The sequence below is a fragment of the Molothrus aeneus genome, chromosome 2 (assembly GCF_037042795.1).
Source record: "Molothrus aeneus isolate 106 chromosome 2, BPBGC_Maene_1.0, whole genome shotgun sequence".
Taxonomy (NCBI): domain Eukaryota; kingdom Metazoa; phylum Chordata; class Aves; order Passeriformes; family Icteridae; genus Molothrus; species Molothrus aeneus.
The window spans coordinates 103727286-103748048 of record NC_089647.1 but is presented as its reverse complement, the minus strand read 5'-3'; the positions used below and the strand labels follow the sequence as shown (position 1 = coordinate 103748048).

At 38.1% G+C, this 20763-nt stretch overlaps 1 protein-coding gene across 1 annotated transcript in view; it reads right to left on the bottom strand.

Annotated features, from left to right (window-relative positions):
* Positions 1-20763, bottom strand: part of PDK3 (pyruvate dehydrogenase kinase 3) — a 54687-nt gene that overhangs the window by 20848 nt on the left and 13076 nt on the right. The window contains exons 2-4 of the mRNA XM_066545445.1: positions 15224-15365; positions 8060-8131; positions 285-469 (exon numbers count right to left, since the gene is read on the bottom strand). Coding sequence (XP_066401542.1) covers positions 285-469; positions 8060-8131; positions 15224-15365 — 399 coding nt within the window. The remainder of the gene's footprint in view (positions 1-284; positions 470-8059; positions 8132-15223; positions 15366-20763) is intronic.

The following is a 20763-nucleotide window of genomic DNA, read 5'->3' as shown; positions in this document are numbered from 1 at the left end:
ACCTAATAATACTTTATGTATCACTTCACAAGCCATCTCAGCCAGTAAGACTAAAAAGCAACACCACACTAACAAAGACTGACAATTCTAAAAGAAAGCATACTGGTGTTTTGGATTCATTTCTGATCATTGCAAAGTACCAAATCAACAGCTGCCAGTATAGCTTTTGCCACAATTAGCACAGAACAGTCATGAGTAAGGAAAAAAAAATATAAAACAAAGCTTCATCTTCAGGTTTACAAGCAATAACTGAGTTTCCAAGGAAGAGAAAATCAATTACTTACTGTGTTGGTTAATAAGCATACGGAAAGAGATGCGGTTGGTGTAGAATCTATCTAGGAAATACTGGATGTTACTGCTAACAAATGGATCAAAGCCATATTTTTCCTTGTACTCAATCACCCCTTGTGCCATGGTTGGAACCACGTCATTGTGTCTGTTCCTAACTTTAATTAAAACATCCAAAAAGCTGGAGGAAACAAAATTAGAAACAGATTGTTAGAAATAAAATTAAACTCAACAACAACATAACCATATTATCTGTTTACTATGCCTCCCAGTCAGTAACAAATATCAGAGGGAAAATACAAAAATATAATACCTAAACAAGCCTATTTAAAGACAAATATTTGATCAACCTCTCACTCACAAGACCTGTGAAGCATTTAGAGCTCCAAATAAGTTATTTCTCCCACAAATATTCATTGAAATTAAATTAATCTCTCTTCAACACTGATGGATAGCAAAAGATTCTCTTTCACCACAATCATATGTACTACCATAACTGTCATCCCCTGTAACTCCTAACAGTAGCTGAGAGACTGGAAAGGAAACTCAGGGAAAAAAAAACCTGACCCCCCTTTATTATTTCCTTAGAAAAAATTGTGTTTTCTTCCCAACACCTGAACCCATGGAGTGAATTTTGAATGCATTTCCTTCACCTTCCATCTCGTGGGCTAAGTTAGAATCTCAGGACAGGTAATCGTGTGTGCGACTCGTGTTCAGTTTCCTCTGCCACCACTGGATGGCAGAGCGAATACAACGGAGCTCTCGTCCGGAGCTCGGCAGCTTTTAGACAAAACTCCCACTGCTTTTAACGAGCATTTCCTTTCAAACAGCTCAGAGGATTTCTGTCTCTCCTGCCAAGGCTGCTCAACACCTATGACCTTCAATGTGCTCATCCTTTTTTCCCCCCCATGCAAACCCATACATACTTGAAATATCAATTAATAATAGCTTTCTAAAGAGGAAACATGGAAAATCAGCACTACTTAATCCTGCTACATTCTCCAATGTTAAATTAATGTTAACACCACAATGTTTATATAATGCTGTTATGGAAAGTACAAATGGTGAAATGCAGCTTTCCAAAGAAAGCAGAGCTGGAACACTTGTTCAACCATGCCTGTGTCTACAACTCTACAGATCCTTTTCCAAAAAACATCAATAGAACATTCTTTGTAGATTTGTAACAAATACTGAAAATAAATGTATTTTATTTTTATCAAAAGCAGAATATACATTAGCTAATGAAAGAATCACAGAAATCACTGAAGGGTCATCTAGTTCAATCCCCCTGCAAATGAACAAGGGAAAGAACCAAGACCACAAAAAGTAAAAAAACCCAGCCATTGGTCACCACATATAAATAAGATGTTTTCTTCCTTTTCAGCACCACTTAGTCAAGACAGCAATTTTTTTATACCATTTTTAACAAGTGATACACCTTTAAAATAATTGCCCCCACTCTACACTGCCATCTGCAAAGGAATGTAGGATCCCTTTTTACTAGTTTTTTCCTGATCCCAAGTCTAGCTAGCAGTTTTTGCCTGTGTGTTAACAAACAGTTCAGCAGTCTTTCAACACTACTCTGTTGCATAAAAAAGGGGAAGTTTTAACTACCTAATTCCCCATTCTAAATACTATCACAGTACAGAATGACTGTTCTCTTACTTACCAGTCTTGCTGACTGGGCAGCTTAGAACATTTAATGCTTAAAAGGTTTATAGACCTGATGTGTTTATGGAGCCTTGGCTCTGTGGGATCTGTTACCTCAGAGAGGCGATGTCAGAGCCTGGTGCCCGGCTGTACTTGTGCTGCTTCTCTGTTTCTGAGCACAAGGCCCTGGCAAAGAGCAGAGCTGGAAGCAATGTTTACAGTCACATCTGAAACACAACTGACAACACTCTCTCCTAGCTGTTGTTTGCTCTGCTATTTGTTTTTAAATACCTCCACTATCCAAAATATATACCTGATGCCAAGAGGGCAAATTGTTCACTGATATCCCACTACAAAAGTGCTTCAATGCACAGACCATGCCAAAGGGCAAAGGACTTAGGTTTATCTGCTGCAGACCAGCAAAATCATAGCTGAAGCTTAGTCAGCATAAAACTAAATATATAATAAAGGAATGCCTGATTGTTGCACTGATATGACAAAACTCCTGCTCCATCTTCCAAGATAACTGAGTTCACTCATGTGTTTACATTAAGCAGATGTTTTTAAAGGAACAAACACAAGAGGAATACAGGCACATTTCAAAGTAGCAGAGCAGAAATCAGAATACAACTCCTTAACCTTAACACTCATTCCTTACAGTCCCTCTACCTGTTACACTCCCGAAAGCCACAAAGCTTTTACTGTGCTCAAACTGTGGGAGACCATATCAAGGAATTTTTAAACTGTGTATGGGATTAACTAGGAATACTCCAGAACAGCTCTGAAAATTTTCTACCAGTTACATTTTTTGTCCACAATTCTGTGTATTTTCAAAGCCACGAAGAATAAATAATGCAGTTGGTTTGACAAATGAGAGATATTAATAAGAAGCCACTTTAGTTCAGTGAGCTTCAGTGGTTTCTGCATTAACAAGAATAATAACAAGGTTTCTGCCTTAAGAAGAATACTTAAGGCATTACCACAGGTGTTAAATAAATGAAGGCTAAAAAATTCTGCAAATACAAGAAATAACTTGTGTTGTGACAATCATTAATTAACTTCCTAATAACCTATATATATAATTCTGTTTTGATCCATCATTACAGTACAAGAAAACAAGCATAAGAAAGTCAATATAAAGACAAAGGGATTTTTTTTGTGTCTCTTATGGATAATATTACCTGAAACATGAAAAGCACAAAAGTGATGAGTAGAGTAAAAGCCCTTTTAAATACAACAAATGCAATGGTCTGAGGTTTTTCTCAATGGTTGCTGCTTTTTGAATCAGTGCTAACTGGCAGCTGAATATCACAAGAAAGAGAGGTGAAAGTTCACACTCTGAAAGATTTCTCTACTAGAAAGTATATCTACTTCCAAAGTTCAAAACTAATTAAAGTAGCATTTCACTTTACGTAAAAGTAACAAAACGGCACCTTCTTAATCAGATGTACTCCAACATTTACTTAGCTCAAACTGCTTACAGAGCCACTATTTTAACTGCAACTCTGCAGAAAGGAAGGCTCTTGTTTACCAAGTTCCTTGTGCACGTTATCTCAGACATGCTGGCAGCTGACAGCCTCAGTGGCTGCCAGCTCCAGGACACTCCCCTACACCCTCCCTTGAGAGGGCCACAAAGAGAAACTCGGGGGTGTAGAGGCTGCACTAAATGTCCTTTGAGAGCACATGTGAACAACAGTTTTTACAAACCTTTCAATTTTGAAACACATCTTAAACCCATGTGTTCACTGGATAGTGACATCTTGGGAAATTTCCAACACTTCTGCCCGTTGCACCCTTCACCGAGCGTGGACACCTTATCTTGGGGCTCCCTGTTATCACACTGTTTGGCAGAACTGCAGAAAAACTTCCACCTCACCCCTCTACAGCTAAAGAAGATATCTGTGTTATCAAAAAGGTAAAAGTAACCTACCATTTTACAAATGCCCATGCTACTGACAGTGACAGGAATGTGGCAATGCTGCACTGGGGCTTCATGAGGTCTGCTAACCAACAGAAGGCAACAGAGAAACTGAAACACTTCTGAAATGCTTCATTAGAACAATGCCAATGGAAAAAAAATCTCTTCAAAGGATTTTGTCCAACATTCACAAAAAAGATAAAACTCACGAACATCCATCTTCCCAATTCATTCACTAGGAGCAGAGAGAAGTTGGGCCACTCTGACAATCAGCTTTAGTTTAGTCTCTGCACCAACTCCTATAACCACTCACCCTCTCTCTCCACTGCAGGGGCACTGCTGCCTTTGTGGGCCACATGCTAACATTTTAGGGAGCACAGAGCTCAAAGTGGGCTACTCTTCCACTACATCCATTTCCCAGTTCACTTCACTGTGTGGCCTCACACACAGCTGTGCCAGTACATGGATGACATCTATAGTACCATAACATTAATACAGAAAATGGTTTCCCCAAAAAGAGAGCCCAAACTCTGAGAACACTACAGCAGGCTCCCCAGACAAGCAGCAATAAAACCACAAATAGTCAGGGGACAGTCTTCTGTTCAACTGATAAAAGCATTGCACCATTTCAGAAAACAGTAATTGAAGAACTACTGCCAACACTGATAGAGAACATCTGTGGATATCCAACCTCCTTGAATGATCGGTTTAGCTCCCCTTCTCTCCTCTGCTACTGTTACCCTGATTAGCCAGAACAGAAACGTTCACCTCAGCTGACAGAAAGTCCAACAAGGCATTCTTTAATTTCTAAAAATCAACTGCCCTGTTATTCTTCATGTTTTTTGAGTGTCTGAGGTGGACAGGACCATGTTCAGCTCCAAACAGAAGCTGCTGGGATGGTACTGGAACAAAGGCACTTCTACCCAGGCAAGATTCACATCCTGTGACACTAGTTAAGGGAGAAGGGATGGGGGCCATCATGAAATGCCTAAATCACCTGATATCCTTGGACAAGGATGGGCATTCAGTGACCAAAGGATGCAAGGCTGGGTCTTGTGCACGATGAGCCATATACCCTGTAACATTAACAAGTAAAGTGTGCTGTTCTAGAGCATGTTCCACACAGGAACAGGACAGCAGAAAGGAGCCAAGAGATGAAGCTGCTCCAACCCCTCACAGGTTGCTTTTGGTAAGGTACTCAGAGATACCCCACAGCTACTGCCTGCAAAAAGGGCTTTGGTCCAAAGGACCAGACATACCTTATAATCTTCCAGGTTTTTCTTTAAGCAAATCAATCTGGTTAAAGAAAAGAACTATTTCTATTTATGCATCCCTAAAGACACTTAAACAAAGTGTCTTCTAGGACTTAAACAAAGTCCTAGATAAAGACTAAAATTCCACACGCAATCATACATGTAGTCAGAAGAGAACAGAAAACTTTTATGCAAACTTAAATTAACTCAGAAATGTGGGGGTTTTCCCCAGTGAAAAGCAGCATTCCTGATTCTTCCTGACTATACTGATGGGCTTCTGACCACAAGACATGAAATTAGGATATGGCTAGGTAGCAGCAACATGGAATACTGACACAGGAGCTGAGAAATTTGTTAGATTTATCTGTATAATCCTAAGATAAATATGGACATAGTCAAGACTATTTTTGAAAGACATAGTTTGTAAAGAATATTTTAAAAGGTCTAATTACAGCTCAATATGCAATTAAATGGCATAGGCTTCAGTAAATTAGGAATAGTTGACATCCCAGAGCAGGAAAGTAAATCTGACTTTCTAATCTTAGACAGTCTATCCAATACTGCCAAAAAGAACAAATCTGCTTTTTAATCAGATAATACAGTTTTAATGTCTTTTCAAAGGTCAGATGTGGTATAGAAGACAGGTCTTACTGTCAAAGACCCCAGCTGAACTTCACCTCAACAGGTAGCAATAAATTCCATGCATACTTATTTTATCTACTTAATTACACAGAATACAATAAGTGCAAGATTTCAAAGCTTTTAACAAACAGTTATCCTGAATGATATTGATATTTGCTTCATTATGAAATATTTGTTCTTGTACTCATTTAGAGCATAGCAAACAGTATTTGCAGTTGCCATGAAACAGTATCAGGAATGCCATATCCATATGGTAGAATCAGATAATTGATGTGTTAATTATGAGACTCTAAACTAGATCTCCAAGAGAACTACTCATCAACCTTTATTTATTATACTGTGATCTACCTTGAACCTCTGAAGTTCATAAAAAGCTGAAATTCATCTACCTAAATACTGAAAGATGGTTTCAGAAGTTACAAAACCACAACCTCAACCCACACATCCTGGACATGACAGGCTTAAAAGGACCTGTGTTTCATTTGCCAAGCTCACTCAGGTGCTTAGGACAGCTCATGACATCTCAGAAGGCAACAGACACCTAAGTTTTGGTAACTTAACCCCATAAAGGAAAGCCTGCTGATAAACTAGTCACAAACAGAAATTCCTGTGTCATCAGCAAACATGCTGATGATGTAAATACAGAATCACAAAATGTGACAGCTAGAGGTGGTTGAAAAATTGAGTTGATTTATCCTCTACAGAATAAGCACGCCTAGAATGTCACTAAATCTATCTAATCTACTTATAAAAGCTTTTAAAATGGATGCTCTACAGCCTCAGTCTGTTCTCATTAATATTACAATCTTTACTTTTTGCTCTGCACACATTCTCAACTTTAATAAAAAAACAGACATTTTTTAATGCTCCAGTTATTCAGTTAGAGCAACCCATTATGCTTTATTACAGTGACCTTACTTTTTGGCACATGCAGACTTCCAGTGTCTCCAGTATCTTTTTTTGCCAGTCTAGACAAATGCCTTCAGCATTATTCAGAGGTGGAAATATCCAAGGCTCTAAATCTTGTTCCCTTCACATCAGTACTGCCCGTGAGTGTTTTAATTTCTTAAAAGGCAGTACCCAGAACTGCAGGCAGCATTCCAGCATAGAACTCACTCTGAGTAAATGGTTACTTCCCCCTTGTTCAATAGCACTCCAATTCAGTCAGTCTTTAATCCATATGGCTCCTTCTACAGCTCTGCCACGCAGGGAACTTTGTACTCCTGCACCTGAGTTTCTCCTACGTGTATTGGTTGAAACACAAAAGCTAAAGTGTCAAGATCTCAGGTAACATGCTCACAACCAAAAGCGCACAACATTTGAAATGCAGCACCTCCCAAAGCCCTTATTTAACCTGATGTAACAACACAATGTATGTATATGAAGTTTGCTGAAGGCAAAACACCATTTTTGCACAACACAGGCTGCATGGTGCACAAACAGAGCAAGGCATTTGATGAAGCTCTCTTTAAAGCACTTCTTGATCATGCAGGATTTCAGAACTTAAAAAGGAATCCAAAAGACAAACTACCCTAAGAAAGATAATTAATGGAACAAAATCCTGCAAGAAGCAATATCCTGAAACAAAGCTGACTGCTATAGGTACAGGGTAACAACAGACCCTCGTAATGGACAGGTGTCTGTATGAGTGTGTGTGTGTTTGTGTTTTAGTTATTTTGTTTTCAAGTCTCTGATGCATATGTTGCACCTGCTGTTCTCACGTGTGGGGTTCTTCTCTGTTTTATGCACACACATTTCAAGGAAACATTCTAATAGCAATTTCAATGTGATTTTGTTGATAAAGAAAATTGGCTAAGTTTTCCTTTCTTTTCAAGTAATGTTACTCATTAGGTAGGTGAACACCACTAATTGAAGTCCATTAAAAAAGCTTTTAGATAAAAACAATGACTGACACATCAGAATGCTTTCAAACTGAAAAAACCCCAAACTACGAATGTATTAACATACTTTATTTACAATAGAGCACTAAGCCCAATGTATACTAAAACAACACTTTAGTCTTAAGTATCTGATACGCAAGTATAGTCTCCCATCCATGTTGTTTTCTCAATACAGTCTTGAAGGAAGCATTTCATGCCATTTCTTAAACTACCAGTCTGCATAAATACAAAATAGACTGTTCAAAAGCACTTAAGATACCTACATTCTACTCCAGATTACAATTTTAGCTTTTGCCATACACATTCTAACTTACAATTAAGGTAACTGTTTTCCTAGAGTACAAAACCACTTGGTATTTGAGACAGATTAACTTCTTTTTCCTAACAGTTCATTTTTAGATACTCACTCATCCAGAACATGAGGATCCTCAGGACTTTTATTTTCATATTCTAAAAGCTCAAGGAAACTCTGCATGTACCTGAAATAAGCAAAAATTATAAAAAGAGAATTAAAATACTTAAACATAAAATACTTTTTAATTTATTTAGTTTTAAGACTACAGGGTCATGTAAAAGTAACAGATGCACAGTACACCGTTCTCTTCAAAGACTAAAAGTAGGTGGGATGCTGCAACAAAGGGAAAGAAAGCAACTACAATATATTATATTAATTGAAAAAGTATTACTTATGACCTTACAGTCTGCAATTCAGGAAAATTGCTATATAAATGAAACTGGAGTCAACAGGAGCAAAATCTCTCTATGGGTACATCTGTAATTTCAGGTAGTTTGTCCCTGTATTTTGATTTTTCCGCTCATCTACTCTGTACTAACTAACTAACTAACTCTGATGTTAGTTTTTTCCCATATTCCTCAAGAGCAATCCAAGTTTTCTTTCAAAAGAAAGCTCAGGGGAACACTCCATAAAAGGCACAATAACAGGACTGCACCAAGCTGGTCCTACCAGAGGTCTCCAGGAGAGCACACCCATTCACACACTCCCAGAGCTCCTCCGTGTGACACAACCCTCGGTTTCAAATAAACCCCTCTTGCACAACACAGCTCTCTCCTGCTCAGACTTTTGGTTCACAGGAGATTAACTGAGGCTCAGAGCCCCAGAGGACCCAAACCAGAAGCCCTCAACATGAACGTGGCCAGCCTGCTCTGTAGGACCTTGGCACCGCCAGTACAAATGTGCCACGCCTCAGGACCAGCCATCACCCCTGGAGCAGACACATTCAGCAGCACACATGGAGCTTTAAGGACCACAGAACCAGGACCTCTTTCCTGAGGTAAATAATCACACAAGGAATCAATCACACACATAAAAGGCAGGGTTTCAACATTACTCTCCCTTCACTCCTGGTTAAGTGTCACAGACATATTTTATGAAAAAACCTTTCCTTAGGATTTTTTCTCCTGAGAAGCTGAGAGGCCTCAGGAACAAAATGTAAACAATGGTTATCTGCTGCTGTGGAATGCAACAGGTGGATCTGTGATTGGTCTCATCTGGTTGTTTCTAATTAATGGCCAATCACAGTCCAGCTGTCCCGACTGTCTCGGTCAGTCACAAGCCTTTGTTATTCATTCCTTTTCTATTCTTAGCTAGCCTTCTGATGAAATCCTTTCTTCTATTCTTTTAGTGTAGTTTTAATATAATATATACCATAACATAATAAATCAAGCCTTCTGAAACATGGAGTCGACATTCTTGTCTCTTCCCTCATCCTAAGACCCCTGCGAACACCGCCACAGTTAAGTACTACCGCTCAAACTACAGCATCAACACTAATCAGGTGTTAATCACACATGTCTGTCAACAGCTCCAACTCCCAGCAGCGGTGAAACAGACAGAAGAAAAACCAAACAAACCTTTTTCTTTTTTGCACATGAAAACAACTAATTGAAAAGGTGTAAACAGCTAAAGCTAACACAAGAGAGAAGAGACAACCACAGAGCCTACACAAGGAAAAAGCAAAGCACACAACCAAGCCTCTCCCTTTTCAGTAGCAGCTACCCAGTAGATTAGGTCAGCTCAACAAAACGACCTATGCATAAGCTCTTTTGGTAGCAGTTCTATGTTAAGAGCAGCTTAATAAGGCTATGAAACTTCATCCTGCATCTTCAAGCAACAGTGAAGCTTGGGCCAGCACTGCTGTCTATGTGGCTCCCTCCAGAACCACATGGCACCTGGTCCATCTCCTTTTCAAGCTTCAGCCACAGGTCACTGTGACATTCCTCAGGAACACTGACATTTTCACCATGTTCAGTACAGGAACAGCAGCTCCTGTCCCTCAGTGCATCTGTGCCCTCCTGTAAACATCAGGAACCATTACAGAAATCCCCCAAATATTTGTTACTTACAAGAAGGGCATGTAGCTCATACCTCTAGTAGTGCTTATTTTAAAAGATGTTATTTTATGCTGCTAAGAAATGTCACCAGTTCACAACCATCACACTCTGAACTTGGCTGATTCACATGCAACAATTAAATCATGATCATGCTCACTCATAGAGGTACATGTTCTTCAACCCCCACCTGTCATCATATAATACTATCAAAGTCCTGGTTCTGAAACTTCACCACACTTGAGAAGCAACACAAAGGTTGTTTTTAATACAGACCTCCTACCATAAATGTCAAACTACAGCAATCCTGTGCACACACAGGGATAAAACAGGAATGAAGGCTGCTGGTATTGAAGGCAGCTGATACCTGATTTTTGTACTGTGTGGATTTGACTGGTTGCCTGCCATTACTGGAGAAATTAGGGAAATAGGCAATGCTTTTCCTTTAGATTTCTCTCCTTCTGATTCTAAAGTAAAGGAAATGCTACTCTAGAAGTCAAGTTCATTAGCAAAAGCATGCTATCCAGAAATTACCTCGAGAAAAGGTGAACTTCAAACCAAAGTCACTCAAATTTCTTCCAAGCCCATGATTAAACCAAGCTAGAAAAAAGTCACTTACTGTCAAATGGCCCTAACCCACTGCTCAGTGCCTACACTGTCCATCACCCAGTCTGGGGTGTTGTAATACCCTGTCTCTTAAGTCTCTGAATAGAAACTCAGCGGTGCAAATGCTGAACACCTTTTTCTTTTATGCAGGTGTGATTTCCAGTTTGTATACCAAATTCAGCCCCCCACCTCGCTCCCTCTCTCCCAAACAGCTCAAAATTAGAAATTAAGAAAAAATATGTTTAAAAGGAAGCTCATAACTCTGGTCTTAATGACCACCACCACCATTACACTCTGAGGACTGGTGAGCAGCCAGCAATACAGTCCATTCCTGTAAAAGTGTGTGTGAAAATGTCATTCCCTTTTCATACAATCCATCTACTTCCTTGCATTTTGTTTTAATTTGAATTTTAGGTGCAGAGAGGGATAAATGAAGATGTTAACTACAGGATTTGTAAAGCAAAAAAAAGCTTGTGATGTTTAAGCATAGTTCACATACAATTATCAGCCAGAAAGAACAAAAAAGTACCAGAATAATGCATGAATTACTGTATCATTAATAAATCAATACAACTATACAGAATACAAATCTAAAAGAAAAATTCCAGCATATGTGAGAAAAAGAGAATGTCAGTTATATTTTGCTATATTTGGTGAGTCATCAAAAGCAGAAATCAAAATCCATGCCCTTCAAACATATTGTCTTTCTGGTGTTTAATTTTTTATCACAATACACTACAATTCATTGGGCAAGTTCTTTGGTTTCAAGCACCTTTTTGCCTTGTTCTTCTGTTAATTACTGCTACATAGATTGAATTCTTCTTAGTCTGCCAAATGCAATAATTTTAGAATGGCACATTTCATACATGAAAGCACTGCAAAAGCCCATAATAGCAGCTCTGGGTTTTCTTTTCGTAAAAAAATTATGCAAGACACTTCTGCTTTTTTTCCTGATGTGTATTTCACTAAGATTTTCCTTTACAATCATTTTAATACCAAAGCACTAAAATGATAAAACAAATCTCCATGGTAACACAATCTTGCTAGCATAGTCTCAATGTAGAAAATAGAAAAAAAACCAATTATTAATCCCCAAACTGTACATATTTCTCTAATGCATCTTTCCCAAGAGAGAAATGGAAATTTATAGCATTTTCTAAGGAAAAGCCCTTGAAAAAAATAGAGAAATTTGTCTAGGGCTAAAAAAAAAGTGAATTTTACATATAACTGAGTAATATACTGTGCAAACCTCATGCTTACTTTTGATATTTTATAAGCTCTAATCTTATCCATTGTAAGGTTTTATTGTAACTATTTTCCCTCATCACATTAGTGACCATATCCTTTATTAAACAATTCTGCTATATATTCAGTATCCTACCTGCAGTTTAGCTATAGTGCCCTCTCAAAGCTGGCCAAAAACAAGCCCACTTCTTTGGCTCGAGCAAGCTGCCCATTGATTTTAGAAGCTGAAAATAAGGTGCTGATTGTTGATCTGTGTGCTGTTTGGAATCATTGCAGTCCACAGCCAGAACATATTAACTCCGTTTCATTCTAGTGTCACTTTATTCCTTCCCTACTCCTTGCAAAAGATACACACAAATTAAGCTATGACCTCAAACTGGAACAGAGCTGATGTTTTAGCTTTACTGATATGCAAAACTATTATTTTTGGTTTGTTCAGAGTTCACTCTCTGGCTAATTCCAGCTTTATTATTCAGGAAAGTGTAGCTGAGCAGTACAAAGGAAGGAGAGTGGTCTTGCTCAGTGCTGCACACATCAGCCTGAGGAGCCCAGAAAGGAAGGAGAAAAAACCAACAGAGCACCTTTCCCAAGTGCAATCAAGCAATCAGTTGTAAAATCAGATAGGCAGCAAAGCACGGGAAGCAAAGTGCCTCCAGCATGGCCATGGAGATGGATGGGAGAAGGGGAGAACAGGCCTTGCCTGCAGGAGGGAGCAGCAAAACCAGGCTGCCTCCCAAGGGAACCTCAAGGGTGAGAAAACTGAGCAACCCAGAATGTTTGATGGCTGGAAGCAGAGAGGATTGATGGGAAAGGATCCATGCTGCACTGTAGGCAGGCCTGATTTCTTATTCCTCTATTTACAGAGACACTTTAAATTAGAAGTCTAATAAAACCCATCTTAAAGATTAGGACCGTTTTGTATTAATTTTTGGCATGCTGGCATTAATGAATAGATTGAGAACTCGAATGTTAAAGCTCCAGCTAATTTGGAGTCTCACCAAAAGCACACAAAAACATAGGTTTTCTAGTGTAAAATAATAGCAAAAATGAAACAAACATGCTTGTGACTAGATAAATTACTGAATATTAGCAAATAAATATATTAAAGTGAGTAAGGAATTAAATGTCTTTCTAACTTGTGGCAAATGTACAATAGAGTTTTGCTTGCCTATTAATGAACTGACAAGCTTTCTGAACCTATGGCATAGCAAAAACAAAGGATCATGAAATCTGACCCTCAAAAAATATTTTCTTGAAGTAGTTTTGAACTGCATTAAGAAGAGGTTTTTTTCATTTTACAAGCTCACAAAACAGCTGAAAAACTAAATTTATATTTATTTATTCTACTACATAAAACCCAGGAATCTCACTCTGATAGTATCTCTAAACTTTAGGTTAAGAAAGTATAAATGTGTTTCAAAACCTGTTATCAACAGAGCTACATAACACTCAAGGTCATTCACACTGAAGTTAATAAAACCTTTGGTTTGGTCTTTTTAAAAGATAAATTTAAAAGTAAATTTTTCCCAAGGGTTATCATCAGGACTTACAAACTACAGGTAAATGTTTAATTAAGCAATTTAAAACCTCTGAACAGAAAAATACAAACTAAGCTCTTTAAAATCCACACCTATAATCAGGGGGGAAAAATGCTACAATTACTTTTATTATTTTGACATAAAATGATAATAGTATTATCACATAATCTCAATGAAGATACTCCTTTCCACAAAAACTCTTAGTTAACTACAGATCACAATCAGAAGAAAATTACAGAAAACATTTTGATTTCAAACTTCCATCTCTGGGCTTGATGTCCATTGCAACTTCTTCAGCACATTACATCTGGTGTTTTAGCCTGTCCAACAGACAACTATTGGTCTACAGCTGTGATGGTGCAAATCACATTGTCATATAACACATGCTGCTGCTTTTTCTCATTTGGAGTTTTGAGGGTTTTTTCCTTTTTTTTAATCAGTAATTATCTATTGTGGCCATATAAATCATCATGAGTCCTCAAATCTCTTCAGCAAAAATTCTGAAGGGGCCTCCCATCTGAACACCCACTCAGTTCCTTTGCCAGAGGGATCCAAATGGTGCTTAGCTCTGTAGAGGCAGGGCAGAAGCACAGCACAGACATCTGGACTAGAAATATTATGCTGCAGTCACTACAGAAAAATGATTTCCTTTTCTTCATTCACCTATGTGTCCACATTTCATTAAAGACAGCTCACAAGCTCAATCAGATTAGAAAAGCCTAGAAGGCCTGCATATTATCTACTCTTTTCTACCAGCATAACAACTTCCTGTGACATCAGACAGACCGACAAGCCTTCAAACCTTGCAAGCTGCCACCTAACCACAAAGTGATTGTGTGGCTCCACAGCATTTACACTCACTTGAAGCACTTTATCACTGTACTTGAAGTGGTCATCAAGACATCCACTGTTACCTTGCAAAGACAAACACAATTCCATACATCCTAATTTATATTTTCTAAGTCTGAAGCTTGATAAATAGGAGACCCAAGCCAGCAGTCAACATACAGTCAGCACAGAAGCTCTTGGCTCAAGGGCTATGACTGAATTTAACACAAGCCTACAACATTAGCTGCTTTTACTGTTAAATAAGCTGCTACTCACAAAGAGACTTCTGTTGTATACTGCAAAAATATTTTTACAAAAAGTATTTGGAAAATATTAACAGGTAAATGAACAATAAATACCCCATGAATAACGATTTTTTGTGCTTATACATCCAAGGCAGCAGTCTCTAAATCTCACCAAACATGCAATTAGGCTAGAAATTAATTACTGTGGAAAAGAAGGGAGGACTTGGAATCACTTTAGATCCACACTAGTTATTACAATGGAGAAGGTTGTTTACTAGATGACACCAGATTTTGACCCATTCCACACCAGATTTTTGACCCATTCCATAACTTCCACTGAATACCAGGTTGTTTTTAAAGATTTAGCAGTGAGAAAAACAGATGAGGTTTTAACTTTCTCTTGGTGTTTTTGACAAAGGAAGAATAAGGAGAAAAAGCAGCTGTTTCAAGAAGCCATGAATGCAACACAGTAAGGAATGTTTAAAAAGCTTGTTCTTGGAAGTTATGGACTCATTTTAATTACCTGGGAGACAACAGTATGTTTTTACTAACTTACAAATCCTTAGCTAGGATCCAGATTAGGGTATACTCAACATTAGAAGAAAATGAAACTTCACTTGACAAGACACACTATAAACAATTCAAGGCAGAAAACTGACCAATTCAGAAGAATTCAATGATTCTCTGTTGCAAGCATAACAATACAAACAGTGTTAGTTTTACAATAACTTTCCAATCCACTTTTTTTTTTTAAACTTACCAGCTCTGTACCAGCCCAACTGAAGGCCTGTTCAGTAAATTGTCAGGCAGCAAATTGACTTCCCTCATGGTGTTCGCCAGTCGCACAGGAAGCTCCTTCCGCAGGAACATGTACGAGGTCTTCTCACAGGCATTGTCACGACCTGGCAGAAGGAAGGAAAAACATTGCAGCAGATCCAATTTTAGACTTCTTAATATTAGAAGCTTTAAAAAAAAACCACTTGTGAAAATAAGAAGTTTTAAAGCCATTTCAGTACTCACCTTTACTTTCTTCTCACTCATGAGACCTATTCTAAACTTCTACCTTCCTAAAGCTTAAACCTTTTTGTTTGACATTCTTCCACATTTCACATAATCTCATTTTCTCTCCCATAAACAAAAATCCAAAAATCTCTCATCATATAAATAAAATTCATCAAATATCAAATACTTGATATTACCTGGAAATAAGACCTCAAAATACTAGCTTTTATCAATACAACTTTAGTATAAAAGTGAGCTTTTAAAAAGTAAATGCTGCACACCTAAGGGAGGGTGAGCAGTGCAAACAAAAGGACAAAACAATGACAACAGTTTGCTGATCTTTCATGTCACAAGTTCTTCAACCTTTAGTACTTTAACATTTGAGCAGCACTTGGTGAGATCAGCACAGGCCATCATTCCTCCTAGCACTGCCCTGGTAAGATTATCACTAGAGACCTGGAAGGAAAGTCCAGTGCTTATCACCACTCTCTCATTTGGAAAGGCCTCAGCTAAGATTATCTTTATCTTTAACTTTCACTTTTAAAACACTTTTTCTTCAAGGCTAGTATTTTGAAAATAAAACATACAAAAAATCCCAACCATACAGTCAGAAAGCAAATAAATGGATCCAGGAAAATAACAATACCTTCCTGCAGACCTAGAGGCAACAGCATTCATTCTCTGAAGCCATCCTATACAAACTGAAAGACTGACATGACTAAGAGCAATCTTTAGCTAAAGTAGTTAATTAGGATACTGCAAATATTCAAAAGCACAAGATATTAAGTCATTTGCCCAAGATGGAAAATCAGACTTTACTTAACACAGACTTTTGTGTTTTGCATCCTTTAACAAGTGGAGAAAGTCCTATCATAACTAATCTCTAAAGATTACAGGTAAATTAATTTTTTTTAAAGTCCATGTTTTACTTGTAATGAACAGCCAGGATTCTGCTTTCATCTAGAAAGAGAGCAAAGGTCTTTTGTGATGATAACCAGATCAACCATCTGCAAAATTTCTGAGTGAAGGCATAATGTGAGAGATAAAAATTATGTTCAAGCAAACCAGAAAGTGTTAAAAGCACTGCTAGGCACATAATCACTGAGATTTACAATTTGCAAGATTCAAGTACAATGCAACCAGCACAATCAAGGAGATACTTTTTAAGACAGTCCCATTATAATCACAGAGTTTTCACCTTCTTTGCATAGGTAACGTGCATTGATGGATTAGTTCCCAAACCCTAACATTACCTTGGGAAAATGCAGGAAGGATTAGGATTTCCCTTTTTTCCTTGGTCATTTAGGTATCATCAATCTGGGGTATCATCAATCATTAAATTCTGATAGTGCTACCAATTCCATTATAGTTCTTCCAGTAAACATTTGGACCTATTTTACTTGCTCCCATTTTCACACCTCAATTACAAATACACACATCCTGTCAAAATTAGACAAAGGAAATAAGACATTACATTGTTTTATGTGAAGCACAGTAATGACTTCAGAGTTCAAGCTTTCAAATAACTAGATACCAATTCACCTTCAAGAGAGGACAGACACTTGTTTGTTCACAAGTCACTGTATACAGCAGGTCTTTAAAGACTGAGGCTGGACAGCAGGAAAGACTCTGACTCAGCTCAGCCTAAACCTTCTGAGCAGGAAAGGACAAAAACAACTGCTTCTTCCCAAGAGTGACTGAGAGCAAGTGCAGTGATTCTCTAGGTGATAAAAAGCAAAATGAATGAAAGACAGCCCATGCAGAAAATTAGAAAGTTATGAACAAGAAGCCACAGCTCATGGGTTTGCGCAATGCAAACAAAAGCTGCTACACGCAAGCGTGACTGGCTGAAGAGACCCACATCCTCTCTTCCCACATGCAAGGGCACATCTCTATTCAAACTATCTCACCCCAGCAGCTCTAAGCCATCTCTTTTTAAGGAGCTGCCTTGCCCTGTTGTACAGTTCCATTTTAGGTACCTACACTTAGAGCCCTTTGGGGTCCCTTTGCATCTTCAGTGCAGGAAGAGGAAAGGAAGCTCTGGTTTTTAAGACTTCCCTGCTGACAAGCTTACTTCAGCCTAAGTTCAGCTCACGTGTTTGGTATGGAGCACATGTCCTTGTATCAGCTCCTTAGGTGCACTCAGTTTACCTGAGAGCCTCCACAGAGCTGCTTCAGCACTGAGCACCAACAGCACGTGCATGGCCAGAGAGGACGGCTGCCCACTGGGAGCAGCAGTAACTAGAGACCCTCCAGCTTTCCAAGCAAAAGCAAACTGTGTCCTAACACTGCTCCCGGGCTGCTGGTCTCACAGCAACACCTGTACAACCACTTCCATCAAAAAAGGGACATCACACTAAGTAAGAAAATCCCTTAGTCTGTATGTTAGGTATTTTCTTAAGGTACATTATTATAAATTATATTATAATTGCATGTATGATGAAGTCAGTATAAGTTCTAAAGATATTTCCAGAAACAGCATTCTAATAAGCTGCAATGAAACTTCTGCATGTTTAGCCATGGTCAGTTTAATTTTTTTTAAAGGCTGGCTTTAATTTTGATCTAGTCATTCCATCTATTTTCAACATATACAGCAATCTTTCTTGATTTTGTTCTGACTCTAGCTGGGTCAATGCACATTGCCAGCATCAGGCTTTTGTCTGAAACAGCACAGGCTAAAGCCAGTCTAAATCTATCAGTTTCAAAGGAATTTTAAATCACTCTCTCAGGGTTAAAGTGCAAGTTAAGTTTGTGAATAATCCCTCCTTGATTTACACCTCAATAAGTTATTTCAGAACATAAATATATGAAACAATGACCTGCTTACCTTTGTGTGAATTCAAATGGAAAAAGAAAAGCCATCCTATGTCCTAGTGGAAACTACACTGCACTAGGCACCAAGGGCTGTATTTAGCTTTATTTCAAAAAATTTAAACTCTTTAAAAGTATGCCTTTAAGAAACTGAAAATGGAAATACTAGAAGACTCAAATTGAAACACTTCCTATCCACAAAGCCAAGAAGGAAGTCAAGCAAGGCATCTCATGATATAAAGTTCAGAATTTTGCACACACCACCACCATTTGTTTCCTCACTGTCTCTAAAACAGCAATACTTGATTGCAGTGGAACAATAATTCAGTTTTGTGGCTTCAAGTGGAATAATTGTGCAGACAAAGTCAGGCATTGAAACAAGTTTCTTTCAACAAGAATCACATTAAGACTACAAAAAGAACAAACCAGACAGGATGCAACTTCTTTGTTACAGGTCTGCTCTACTGCAGGCAACAAAGCAATCCCATACTATTCTTCCTGGTAGAAAATAACCCTATAAAGTAATTATGCTTTCAAAGGGATTAGGTGTTAATTCAGGGTCAAGAGGCTAGATTATCTTCAGATTTTTACTCTTAATCAAGTTACACTTTCAAGCTGATTAAAAACTCTTACGATCATACCTACAGTGCCTGCAGCTTAACCCAGAATTTGATCCAATGGGATAAAGGAGAAGCACACATAAAATATCCCACTCTACTGGTAAATTACATGAATTTTTGAGTATCTTCTGAAAGCATAGATGGATGCAACAGAAAACAAGATGACAACAATAAAACAGTCTGTGACACAGGAATGAGTGAATCTGATGGATTTGTCTAAGAAGAAATAACTACAGAACACAGCAATGCTCTCCAAGGTCTCTCAGTTCACCACAGAGAAGGCAGCAGTAACCTTGTCCATCAAGCTTTGGACTCAAACTGCAGAAGATTCAACTTTTAATTAGCAGAAACTTCCTGATGGTAAGGAAGAGAGCAACCTGATGTGATTTATATATGTCTTTTACTAGTGAAGATAAACACCTGCCCAAAATCACACTAAGCTAGTTGATTCAGTGTCTGAAATGAGATTAGACTCAACATGGCCTAACATCCTTTGCAGCCCTAATTCTCTCATGACCCAAGAGGAAGAAACTGATCACCTCACATTTTGTTAACCACTTGCAAAGAGAAAGCAGTGCAAATTTGCACAGGGAAACAAGCAAAAAGTGGAAACTCTGAAGCAAGTCAGAGTTTGAAAAAACACAGCATAGACTGCATAAATTAAATTATACAGTAATAGCTACTTTGACAGAAAAATGACAATAAAAAGCAAGATATTGGTGAAGGAACTAATCCTCAAGTTATTAGTATTGCATGGATAGCTAGCACAAAAACTGAAAGAAATGTCAAGTATCACCACAGGTTTAAAAAAGGAACTGTTTAATAAATGTTCTACCACCTTCAATCTTCTGAACCATCTTACCTGTCTGGGCTCATCAGTTACCCTATGTAAAAGTGACACAGAAAAGCACATTCATGGCCTTCTCTCTGCCACTTTCAAACCTTCAGCTCAAAACTAGCACCAAGCAGAAACTGTGATGCCAATCTTGAGACTATTTTCTTTAAAAACAAGTCAGTGTAATGGACTGACAACAGACACAACCTTCAACATTGTGAAAATAAGAAAATACATCAGTCAAACAAAGATCTAAACAGCAATCTCCTGGACTTGACATCAAACTAAGGTCACTGAAAAAATTTCCATTTTCTATTTTTTCAGTGTGGCAGCTTTACACATGACAGACAGAGGGTTTGTAAAAATACTTTGGGAGTGGTACCTGTACAAACACTGCTGTGTTTGGAATGGTCACTGCTCACGAGAGTGAATGTTGGTGGATTTGCTTATGCAGTGAAATATGACACACCTGAAGAATGATGTGACTGCCACAGCAGAAGTTTAAGTTGAGAATATAAGTAAACTTACACATTAAAATTTTAAAAGTTCACCCAGAAGATGACATTTAATATTAAATCAATTTTTCCAGATATGAAAAAGTGTTACATGTTTCCACCAAAAATTAATCATGCCATTTATTCAACTAGACAAGTATCAGAGGCAGAAAAAAACCTAAGAAAAATATAGCAATAAAACATGACCCAGAACCTCTGAGGTAACACAGGTCACAAAAGCAGACTTGAATGCATTAGAATTTCTGAATGTAATGCCAGCAGAAGGGAAAAGATAAAAAGCGGAATGTTTTGGGGTTACACATGAATGTTATCACTGGTGGACCTTCCATTCAAAGGAAACTCAGGAAACAGTTCTAGTTCTACTCTCACTTTTCTCTGTTACTCTCTTTTCTCCTCTCTGGATTCAACTCTTCTCTAACATTTACTCCTCTCTTCTGTTTCTCACTTTTACTCCACAGTGCTGAGAAATGGAAAACAAATTAGACAACTCTTGCAAAGCTCCACTTCGACAAAACTT